The following is a 12807-nucleotide window of genomic DNA, read 5'->3' on the forward strand; positions in this document are numbered from 1 at the left end:
TATATATATATATATATATATATATATATATTAAGCATTCTACTTAATACCTCTAGGGCAAAGACTGTCTATATCCTTTCTTTTCAAAGGAAATCCTGATCTGGGTTTTGGCTGGCCCCAGTCAGGGACCAACTCAGGACTGAATGAGTTAAGTGATACCAGAAACCATGCACTACAGATGGAAAGTATTCTTCTGTAATTTTGTATCTGGGTCATCATCCAATATAAGGAAACAGGCAATCAAAAGAGAAAGAACAGAGTTGCAGTAAGAAGGAAATTTATAGCACCCATTGAAGTTAACTAAATGTTTTTCATCTCATTGTTAAATATAATCCACAACACCCAGATTTGCTACTTTATCTATGTATTTTGGTGGGGTTCAAAAAGAGATTTGTATACTTTTTCTGGGGTTTTTTAGGGGGTAACTATTAGATATACATGTAAATGTTATGAGGTGCAGATAGAGAGTATAAATCTGCCTCCTATATGACTTCTAGTAAGCTTTCTCTTTGTCTGCTAGTTCAATCAAGCAATCCATTGGAAGTGAAAGGGAAGGCCTTGATTAATTTGGGCCAGTGTCGGGCTATGAACAATGGGGACACATTGACAGGCATCTGTACTCATGTTACTTTTTTATCTTCAAAATTTTATGTTCAAATAAGAAGGTCAATAATCCTTTTGGAATGAAGAGTTACCATTTCTAGAAAGGCTTTATCTGAACATGAGTAAGAGCTGGGAGAAGGCTGGACTTGAAAGCTGGAAGATCTGGTTTTAAGTCCCATGTCTAAAAATTGTGGACAATATAGCCCTAGAAAGCTCGTATAACTTCTCTGTGCCTTGTGTTCTAGGGACACACACATGTATGTGTGTGTATACATGGTCATGTTAGATTATAAAATAATTATCATATTACATACATGTAGCTTATATACATGTATGTTTATGCATCCATCTGCACATATATAAAGATGCATATAAAGGAGAGAGTGAGAGGGGGAAAGAGTAAGAAAGAGAAGGAGAAGGATAAGAACAAAAAGAAGAAGCAGGAGAAGCAGAAGAAGAAGAAGAAGAAGAAGAAGAAGAAGAAGAAGAAGAAGAAGAAGAAGAAGAAGAAGAAGAAGAAGAAATGGGGGAAAGAAAGAAAAGAAGGAATGAAAAGAAAAATTTGAATCTCACTGGTTTGGAATAGAATAAGTTGTTTTTAGACATTTTTTAGAATTGTTAGATAATTTAGACAATTTTTAGAATTGTTTCAATTCACATCTGTGAATTGAAAAGAAAATATTGGGAAACAAGGGACTTGATATTCCCAGAACTGCAGCTAGTGAGCTCTGTAATCTAGGGGAAGTCACCTCCTTGGATATGGTCTTAAGTTTTTATTTTGTTTTGTTTTATCTGTAGAACAGGAGATTGTCTGGGAAATCTTTTTAGTTCCTTTCAAATTTTAAAGTGATCTATGTTACTGTATATACATGGCATGGCCCAGTACCACAATCATTCTGCTCTCTCCCAATCAAATAATTTTCTCTTTGGCTTACACACCCTAGAATTGCTTCGGGAGAATTTTGGAGTACAGCTTGAATATAAGCTTGTGTGAGGGATCCTCCACAGGTGTTCACACCCTCCACAGGTAAATACTTTCAAGTTACCAACAAAGGCTTATCAGATAAAACAGAATTCTGCTGGATATCTCCCCTAAGAAATCAGGAAGACAATCCAAATACCAAGATACTTTTCTGTTCAGATACTTCTGCTTTTGGTTATTTTAAAAATTATTTTCTCATTTAAAAATCAAATAATATGTTTTTTTTAAATTAATAAACATTTATTTTCTCTCCTCATTTATCCTGTGCAGACACATTTAAGATCATATCACCTGTTTATTCTTGCAGTTATATGGTAGAATATTAAAGTGTAACCCTCAGAAATCTACTGTATATCCCTAAAACAATTAATTGTGACTAACTCGTTGATATTACATAACAGCTTACATTACTCTTTTGCCATTTTTGAACAGTGGAGGTAGAAATGACCATAGTAAGAGTGAAAGAAAATGGTAGACATGTCTTCATGTGATAAATGACAGTTGGTATAGAGGATTTTGAACAGATAAATGATAATAACAGTCAGGTTCTCTTTTTCTATCTCCTGTTACATTCTATAATTTATATATTTGTTCATATATGATGGGGAAAATATGAGCAACAATGCTTTACTTTAGCAGGAAGTCTGAAAGTTTAAAATGGTTGTATAGGTGCAATTTGGGGTCTCCTCATTCCATCAGTTCACACTTATTATGATGGGGAAAGGGGAAGAAGATCCACAAGCAAATTCTTGATAAGGAGGTCATAGTAGGCCAGACAATTTTTGGAAGATATCTGACCTTCTGATTCAAAGATCAAGAGACAACCTTGTACTTTTAGCTCCGTGAGAAGTTGGGTTATTATTGTGAAATCTGCATCACTTGGTTCTCCAGATTTTTAGAAAACAATTTGTTTCACAGAATGTCAACAAAGGGCATGCCAGGCAAGAAGGAGGAGTTCTCCGAGCTCCTGGGAGGATGCCAGTTGTTCCCAATGTCCTTATTTATGAAACTAAACCCCAGTGGTAGAAGAGGCAACATTTGGCTTTGGGATGAAAAGAAAAACATGAAAAGTACAAAAAGTATTATATGTCAATTAACAATGCCCATAATTAAAAATCATATAGAATAATCTCTCCATCTGCTCTCCCATGTGAACTCCTAGCCCACCCAAAGCACGTAATACCTGATGCCCAGTGCCCAATTTATGAAAATGTCCTCTGGCTGGGATTGCTTGTTGTAAAGTAACTATGGGGAAATCTTCCTGAAATATCTCTATTGCCTAGCAATGAATAAGATATAGCAATTTCTCCATGGTAGTAAATGTTTAAAAACATTTGATATATAAATATAATAGAAGAGAGAGTTGAGTGTAAGTGGCCCAGACTTGCAATTTAGAATCCTGAGTTCAAATCTTGCCTTAGTCATTTACTAGCTATGTGACTTCAGACACTTTCTAGTCATTTAATCTCTCTTAGACTTAATTTACTCATCTGTAAAAAGTAATGGTTAGATTTTTATGGTTTCCAAGGTTCCTTCCAATCCAAAAATCTATGGTCCTCTGAATATTATTGTTTTAAAAGAAACAACAAATATGTAAAATATAGAGAAACAGAGGAAGACTTTTGGGAACTTACATATACTGAAATAAGCAGAACCGGGAAACGATATACAAAATAGCTATAACAAAGTAAATGGAAAACAAAACTTGAAATTATGATGAATGAGAAGAAAAGTGAGCCAAGAGAAGACTATTTGACCTTCTTTGCTAAGTTGGAAGACTTCGGGTATGGAAAGTACCATTTACAAACAGAGCTGATGAATTGGTGGGTTTGGCTGAATTATTTCGTTGCTCTTTCTTTTGTAGTTATTTGAAACAAAGGATGACTCAGTAGAAAACAAAAGATGATCAGAAATGAAGATTGCTTAAAAAACATACACGGAAATGACTATAAACACAGAAAAAATATTTCATTGATATAAAAATAGCATTTACTTTCATGGGGCTGTTATTAATTTAATTACTAGTATTATCAGACAATTTTACCAGCTTCTTGCAATACTTAGAATGAGGGAAAGAATAGATTAACAGCTCAACAGGCCTTTGGGCATGAGGAATTCCATATATATTCCAAATAAATGAACTTTATCTTACTTGGTGGATTTAATTTTTAAGTTTTCCCTGTCTTCTTAAATGAAGGATATTGAATGTACCATAACAATGTATCATTAGCTAATTTTATGAACATTAGGTAGGATACTAACTTTTAAAACAATATTGTCCTTATAGGCAAGGGAATGTAGGCAAGCCGTGAGCTTCTTGAAGGAAGGACTTTTTTCCTTTTCTTTTTTTTTATCCTGGGGAATCTCTAGCACCCCACACAATACTTGATCCATGGGGGTTCTTAATAAGTGTTTTTAAAATCAATGAATTACATTTTGTTACACAAGTACACTTTTCAGATTGCCTTTGTTTTTTAATCCTTTTTCTTTCTCTTTCCTCCTTATTAGTGTGTTGGCTTTCATGTTGTGCCATTATCAACAAGTCTGACCATCAAGAAGAAGAAGTATAGTCTTTTCTTCTCCTACTTCTTGAAGGATCTCATCCTCTATCCCCACTAACATCCCCATCTAAACTGCTCACTTCTAATATTCCGTGACATCAAAAGTAATATCCTCATTTTTGAGGTGGGATGTGGGGACCAGATCTGTGATATTATTGTTATAAGGCTTCCCAGTGAGGATGTTTCTCCAAAAACAGTCTGAAAACCGCTCCGCAGCTTATAGTTTTTAAGATTTGTCTGGAACAGTTGGATGGTAACTACATAAGAAGCTGGACTTGAAGCTAGGCCTCTTTTGACATCCATGTCAGTAGATACTTTTCCATACCACCTCTTATAAGTAATATTGTTGGGTCTAAAATAAGAGAAAATAGACTCTGGGTGAGACCAGTTCTTCTCTGATAGAAAACATGGAATTTTGTACAGTCTATTTTGGCTATTGAGAGAATTTTTTATGGAATCTCAGAGATAAAAGGGAACTTTGAGGCGATATGGTCCAAATTAAACAGATAATATCCAGGAAGTATTTTTTCAAAGTCCCCTTGAAGATCTTCCCTTTCTCTTTTTGCACATCTTTAATTACATGAATGAGAAACAGAATGGCATGGTTAATGGAAGAGCACCCTTTCAGAAAGAAAAACATAGGTTCAATTTTCCTTGTCTAGAAAAATATTAAGAGTGTTACATGACTAAGGCCCAGTTATTTAACCACTCAGTGTTCTAGGTAACTGTCTTAGATCATAATTTACATATTACGTGTTAATCTGCAGAAATTAAAGGCATAACATGTATGAATGAAAGTTGGAATATCCAGGTTTGGACAAAAAGTTTATTAGAATTATCTGTTAAAGGTGGAGGAGAGAAATAGCACCAACCTCATGGGATGGTTGTGTGGATCAAATGAAATAATTTTTTTTGTAAAAGTGCTTTAGAATCATAAGTTTGTTTTATACGATTTAGAATCATAAATATTACTATTTAATTAGATTTTAATTATCCTGATGTCATGTGAATGTAAATTGTAGAATTCTATAATCCCAAGAGAATAATGATTGTGAGTGTCCTGGAGCATAAAGAAGATATATATGGCAGGTATCACCAGGCCATAAGAGGAAAAAGTCCTGTATGTGGAGACAGATAATGTGGATTCAAATTCTGATTGACCTTGGACAGATCCAAGCAGCAATATTTTCTAGTTGCTTTCATAAAAAATCAGTTATTGACAATGACCAAGCATGCTTGCCTTATCTCTTTTTACTGAATGTATAGCTGTAACTAAACGAAAGTTTGTTCCGTTCTTTTTCTGTGTTCCTTTTCTCCCTTTTCTTACAATAAAATGGCCAAAGCAAATAGTAGAAAGGGGGAGGTGAGGTAGGTTGATGAAGGAGGCCATTTGACATTTGAATGCAACTTAGCAGGCAGCTAATAAAAAATCCCAGCTCATGCCTTCAAGCTACTTTTGAGAAATAAGCTTTTTACTACTGTCTCCTTTGGCAAGGAAATAGAGCTGCAGATAGATGTCCACTCAGAGCCTGAGGGATGTTCTAAGAGATGAATGGGAAGGAGCATCTTTTCTCGATTTCCTTCCTGGCTCTCCATGTGTTTGTACTCTTTGTGTTTATCTCAAGATGATACAAAATACTAATGGGGGGTTTCAATAATTCCCAAATCTTGACCCAAACACAAGGGCATTAGCATGGAAAAGTACGGCTTCCATTTAAATTCTGTTCTGTGAGGGGAAAAAAAAGTCACGAGGATCCTTGATTGGAAGAAATCATGTTAATAATTGTTTTTCCAGAGTGAGTAATTATTGTCTGCCTTTTTATATTACTGAAGTTGTGTTCTCCTATAGACCCTTATAGACCAGAAAGAGTCATGAACAGACAAAAAATGTAATATTTGATGAGATGTTAAAAAGAGATTCTGGGGAACTGAATGATCAGAAGCAATAGCTGTACAGAGAAACCATGCCAATTATTGTACAGCAAAGAACAAAGATTGATAAGAACTGAGTTCTTGTTCCCTGTGACCTAACACAATATTTCAAAATGATTCTTTTCCAGCCTCAATTTGTTATTTTGTTGATCTCCCAATGAAAACATTTAGTTAGTTTTATTAGTTACATACTTTGTTTGTGCAATCTTTCTGTCTCTGCCTGTCTCTGTCTTTGTCTATTTTTGTCTCTGTCTGTCTCTATCTGTCTTTGCCTCTCTGTCTTTGTCTATATCTCTATTTCTGTCTGTCTCTGACTTTCTTTGTCTTTAAATATGCCTCTTTCTCTCTGTGTCTATATCTCTGTCTCTGTCACCCTATTTCTCTGTCTCTGTCTCTCTCTGGCTATCTCTATTTCTGTGTCTCTGTCTCTCTGTCTTTCTCTGTTTCTCTTTCTCTGTCTGTCTGTCTGTTGCTGTCTCTGTCTCTGTCTCTGTCTCTCTCTTTTTCTCTCTCTGTCTTTTTGTCTCTCTCTCTTTCATAGACACATACACACACACAACCAATTGAGGGTATGTTTTGTGTGTCAGTTGGCTAGCCATGGATTAACTTCCTCCTTGTGGCTCCTTCTAGGACACTAAAAATTTAACCTTCATTGACATTCATCCATGTCTAGGAAGAAGAGTGGGTTTCGTGAAGCAATGAGTAGGAACTGCTTGCAATGTTTCATACAATTTGCTTGATTCCAGTAAATATCAGTTCAAAACAGGTCTATCCACAAAGATCCAGAAGTCAATAAATGCCAGATTTGGATACTTACATTTCGCTGTGACCTTGTACCCACCCAGTGGAGGGGCATGGCCTTCCACAGCATCAAAGCCCGCCGAAACAAGAACTATATCTGGACCAAATTCTCTGGCAATCGGCATCACGACGGTTCTGTAGGGGATAAGGACAGCCAGTTACACGGGGGTACTTCCTGCACCTCAAGCCAACACAGTGAATCTGCTCCACAAGACATAGCTGAGCACAATTTTTAAAAATAGTAAAAATGACTTTTAGAAGACTAAATGTGTTAAAAACACCACATTTCAGAAATATACCAATTTCTTAGCATCTTCTTCATCTTTTCCACCCTCCTCCCCACTTTTCTGGAAATAAACAAAACAAAAACCCAAACCAGATACATTCTAAATCCACTAGGATGGTACCAACATCTGTGCCCATTTTCTGCCCCTGCCTACCAAAGTTGCTTCTTCCCATGGAGTGACTAATATTTTACAGAGAAATGGTCCAACTTTCGGTGGAAATCTGCCTTGCTCCAGTTAGTGAGAAGTTGGTGTCAATTGGAACAGTAAATTTCTTAGGGGAAAATGTTTGTTTTCCAAACTTAAAAAAAATTCAAATATTTGTCATGGTGGGGAGGTGACTATTGCAAAAGACATACACACACACACACACACACACACACACACACACACACAGTTTTTTATAATCAAATCCAGATTCTATTGTCAGGGGTTCCAACTTCGACCAAAACTGGAAAATGGTAGCCAGGAGTTGAGACTACACCCCCTTCTGGCACTTCCTGGATACTTCAGTCCTTCACATAGTCCCAACTTGTCAAGTTCCTTGACCCCCGTTTCCCCAAAGAAAGATCTGTGGCAGAGGAGGATTATTTGTACTTTGCTTTGTTTTGTTCTGTTCTTATTCTCTTGCCCTCCACCCTACCCCTGTATCCCAGGGAATAAGAACATTTTTAAAAATGGAGAATTTCACCCTTGCTTCTTAGTATTTCTGGCTTCCTTTAAGTTCTTCTCACCTCCTACCCACTTTCAATAGGAGGCTGGGTTTTGGTCCTCCTAGCCTTCTACTTCTACTCTTTCTCTTGTCCTCTCCCTCCTTTCTCTTCCTTCCTTCCTTCTCCCCTCTGTCTGTCTCTGTCTGTCTTTCTATTTGTATCTGTCCCTCTGTGTGTATGTTTATAGAGTACTATCTCAGTATTCATTGTTAATTTGCTCCAGAGCACAAATTTTTCCCATGAGATGTACTTCTTATCTCAGTAAGTACATCTCCAGTCCGCAGTCTAACCATCCCACCCCACCCAATTATCCATAGGAGAAAACAGGTCTTCCAGGTGCTAAGAAACAAGCCAGTCTAGTCCAGCCCAGGCAGGATCCTTTCTTCTTGACCCAATTCACTTTCTGAGAAGAACTGGGATCCTTATATACTCTCCCTCCATCTCATGTTGTTCAGGTTGGGTGGGGGATGAATGATGCTCACCTCAGCCTTCTCTTGGAAGGAGCTATCTACAAGCCAGGTTAACAGCAGCAGCAATGGAGGCTGGGTAGGATACCTGGCCAACCTCATCCTGACTGCTGGACCAAGACAACAGTCAGATGGAACTAGTGCCTGGCAGGTGTTGTGCCCATGTATTTTTTCTCATCAAAATGAATTGAATATTGATTTTGATGAGTTTTGAAACAACAAATGCTGAGGTACCTCACACACACACACACACACACACACACACACACACACGGTATCTCAGCACAGTGTATATATGCACATGCATTTACATATATGTATATGTACATATGTTTGTGTATATATATATATATATATATATATATATATATATATGGATGTAGTTAATCTGCATGTATTCCTATATATCTAGTTATTTACATGTTCTCTCCTCCATTCGAGTGAAAGCTCCTTGAGGAACTGAGATGTTTGTTGTTATTATTATGGTTATTTGTTGTTGCTTTTGTTTTTTGCCCTTTTTGTAGCTTAGAATTTAGTACTATGTTTGACATGAAAAGTAATTAGTAAATGCTTGATGATTGACTAACAGTGAAGATGATGATGCCTTTTCTTTTCCTTCTGCTGTAATGTTGCACATCCCTAACAGAAAGGCTATTTCAAAACAATTTCCATTCCTACTATAATTTATTTTTCACACTCCCTCACCTCCTCTTCAAGTACATGCACCTACCCAGAGAGAGAGAGAGAGAGAGAGAGAGAGAGAGAGACAGAGAGACAGAGAGACAGAAACAGAGACAGAGACAGAGACAGGGGGAGGGAGGAGGGCTCTTCTTTTGCTTCAAAAGACAGAGTAGGAGCTTGAGAAAGTCCAACAGGAATTCCCCAAATAATTCATTCATCTTTATATCAGTAAGGAATCCATGTGACATTGGCCATTCAGTGCAAGATCTTGAAAAATACATGACCTTTGCTTTAAACTCAACTACTCCCATATCCCATCCCATAGTTATTATCAGGGGACATGATTCTCTTGATCTGTACTTTGTACTTTGTACAATTTGTACTTTGGTGATTGAGTATGAGAAAACTGGTCCCATTGCTTATCCCATAATCATTACGTGAGCGTGACTAAGAGGAGAACCTTAGGCATTCTCAATGAAGACTTGTCAGGTCCTAGCCATTTTTATTTGGCCTTTTTTTCAAAAGTATCCCATAATTCTGCTTTTAAAGTAAGATCTCTTGAAAGAAAACACCAATATGGTTATTCCCATGAGGTTGAAAGGTAGCATTGGACATGGGGAGGGATGTTTCAACACATTAGCAGAGAAAAGGAAGCCATTCCCTCCTTGACTTAGTAGCATCAACCAAAATTTTGGGAGGCAGTGTGGTGCAAATGAAATATCTTTAGCATCAGAGTGAGATGACATGGATTCAAATCCTGCTTGACAGTTAATATCTATGTAACTATGGGCAGATCATTTTGTCCCTTCAGTCACTAATCTCCTTATCTGTAAAATAAGGAAGTTGCTCTAGTTTAGATGATCTCTAAGACCTTTTTCAGTTTTAGAATAATAATACTAAGTAAAGTTATTCTGACTCTGTTGCTGTTTGCGATACATTGTGCTAAGCATAGAATGGTGAGGGTAAAAGTTTTTGTTTGTTTTCTGGTTTTTTTTTTTTGCTTGTTTGTTTCCAAATAAGTATAATACACTATACTTGATTTCTAAGAACATAAGATCTCAAGTGAAAAAATACTCAACCTGTACACAGGGAAATTTTTCTTTATATTTTATTGATTAGGATATCTAACTGAATATATTTTGTTTTGAATTAACATGTCCTTTAGTTGACAGACCCAAGTGTACACACTGGTGACTGTGACCATCTTCTATGGTTTTGTATGTGTGCTTACTGAGAATCTAGAATTCAGGGCAGCTTTGGTGGGGGCTCAATGTGAGGGGAATTGTAGGTGTGACCAGCAAACCCTTTCATACTACAGTTGTAATTTTCTACTCACCCCATAGTTGGAGCTTTTAATAAGAAATCACAATACTAAGAATCAGAATTCTGAAAAAAGAGTATGAATCAATGTTTAACATGCTGGATTGGGATTGGAAAATCTGGTCCAAATCTTGACTTTGATCCTTACTGCCATGTGTCCCTCAGCAAGTTACTTGACCTTATTGTAGTCATCTGTACAAAAGGAGGTTGGATTAAGTTGTCTTTGAAGTCATTTCTAGCTTCACATCTCGATCCCATGAATCATTTCATTAGCTGGCAGAGGTTTCCTGATCAGCGATGAAGTCTTTCCTCATTGCCACGATGACTCCCCATTCGAGTTTTGAATCCTTTCACACAAGATCCTTCAGATTCTGCTGTAATACTTCATAGTGGTGCAGAGGGAGATCTCAGTTCCCCGAGACTTTCACAATAGAGTGTAAATCTTCCTCTGACAGAAAGCCTGAAGTAGAGTCCCATCATGAACTGCATGTGTGTGGGAGGGAGACCTGTGTATCTCCAAAGAAGTTCATCACCACATTGAACAGCAGATAAAAAAAGTGGCTAATCACAAAAATGTTTGAACACTAGCTACTAAGTTACTGAGAATCGGTGATGGGAAGGGAGGAAAGCACAGTGATAAAATTACCAACCCATCAGATGTATGAGAGTATTCTCTCATCATGAGCCCCTAAATTACTTCTATGACATAACGTCCAAATCTAATTCCGACCCAGTTATTTATGAACAGGTGTCTGGAAATATCAGTCAAGCACGAAAGAAGGAGTTTCTACAATTTTATTAATCACAAACTGCAATATGAGGAAACGAATGACTCTGGTGGCTTTTCAATGATTCATGTGGACATTGCTGATGAGTTACTACCATGGGTAATCTTTTGAAATGTTCACCCACAAAAAGAAACCACCCTGGAAAATATCTCTCTGGGATATTAGTCAGCTTTATTCTGATTTCTGAGATGAAAAAATAGACTAAATAGGCAGGAAATATTAGCACATAGGATTGACATCTTCAAAGAAAATTGGGTGGGATACTTAACATTGCTGGTGACAGTCACAGTCTGGCAAGATCATGATTGGCTGAATGATGAGATTTAATTGAATAAAATAAAATTTAATAGAGATAAATGTAAAATATTCCAATTGATCTTTAAAAAAATCAACTTGGGGCAGCTAGGTGATGCAGGGAGGACCTGAGTTCAAATCTAGCCTTAGACACTTAACACTTCCTGGCTTTGTGACCCTGGGCAAGTCACTTAGCCCCAATTGCATCAGCAAAAAATAATCTACTTGATGGATATAAGATGGGGAGGGAGAACTGTGCATCCAAAGAAACTCTAGGTGTTTTGATTGACTACAAGCTCACCATGAGTCAAAAGTGTGATATGGTAAAAGAAAAAACTAATTGTTTCAAAGTTGTTTCTTTTTGTTTCATTTAAGTTTAGACTGTCCGCCAAGTTCTGATTATTTAACTCTGAATCTGTTCATAGATAATGTCTTCCCAAGATTTCTTGATACTAACCTCTTTGTTATTCCTTACAATATACTAGTGTTTCATCATATCCATGTACTCTAATAGAGCTGCAATAATTAAGTAGAACTCCCAGAAACTAAAGGCTTCCTAAATCCACTGTCCCCTGTTCTGATCAAAATTGAGACTATTTCATTGTTCTGGGAACCATGTTTTAGGAAGACCACTGTTTGACACCTTCACCATTCACAGGAAAGTGGTCAGGAAGATAGAAGGCCTTCTGAGGAGCAATGAAAGAAAATAGATTGTTTGTCCAAAACCACAAAGACGTGGCAGCATAAGGAAGGCAGGATGGGGTTAGGCACAAGAGAGGTTTTCCAATACCTGAAAGGTATCTAGTGGAAAACGAATGATGACTATGTTGTAGAGTCTGGGAAACTGGGAAATCTAGAAACTGGGAAAAATACAGAAATTGAAGGCACCAGATTTAAATTCAAACCATTCTCTGATGTTATTTACTACTTGACTTTTGACAATTATTTTTCAGTCTGAGTTTCCCTACTAGGGGCATCTTTTACCATGAATAACTACCATTTTATTTTAAAAGATATATACAGAAACACGTCTTTCCAAGATAACCATGACTCATTAATAAATTATCTTAGGGTCAAGTCTATCAATTATTTCTAAATCCTTCCAACTGTTCTATTACCTAGACTGACTCTTATATTGTCAACATGGATATTATGACAAATTTTCCAAACATTTTGATGAAATTCAAATATCTATGGCCAAGACTTCCTAATGTCAAGGTAGGTTTAATGACCTGTTCAAAAATTAAATTATCTTTTTTTATCCTGACCTGCTGTTACTAAAGCCATGCCAATTTTTAGAAATCACTGTTTTTTTTCCAAATTTTCATTCAACACTCCTTTAATAACTAATAATAGAGTTTTTTTTTTCTAAAAATCAGAA

At 36.6% G+C, this 12807-nt stretch overlaps 1 protein-coding gene across 8 annotated transcripts in view; it reads right to left on the reverse strand.

Moving 5' to 3' along the window:
- HDAC9 (histone deacetylase 9) overlaps positions 1-12807 on the reverse strand; it is a 673520-nt gene that overhangs the window by 113758 nt on the left and 546955 nt on the right. For all 8 annotated transcript variants that reach the window (XM_031940668.1, XM_031940665.1, XM_031940669.1 and 5 more), the window contains one exon: positions 6896-7014. In XM_031940668.1, the coding sequence (XP_031796528.1) occupies positions 6896-7014 (119 nt within the window). The remainder of the gene's footprint in view (positions 1-6895; positions 7015-12807) is intronic.

Source organism: Sarcophilus harrisii, chromosome 5 (assembly GCF_902635505.1).
Source record: "Sarcophilus harrisii chromosome 5, mSarHar1.11, whole genome shotgun sequence".
Taxonomy (NCBI): Eukaryota; Metazoa; Chordata; class Mammalia; order Dasyuromorphia; family Dasyuridae; genus Sarcophilus; species Sarcophilus harrisii.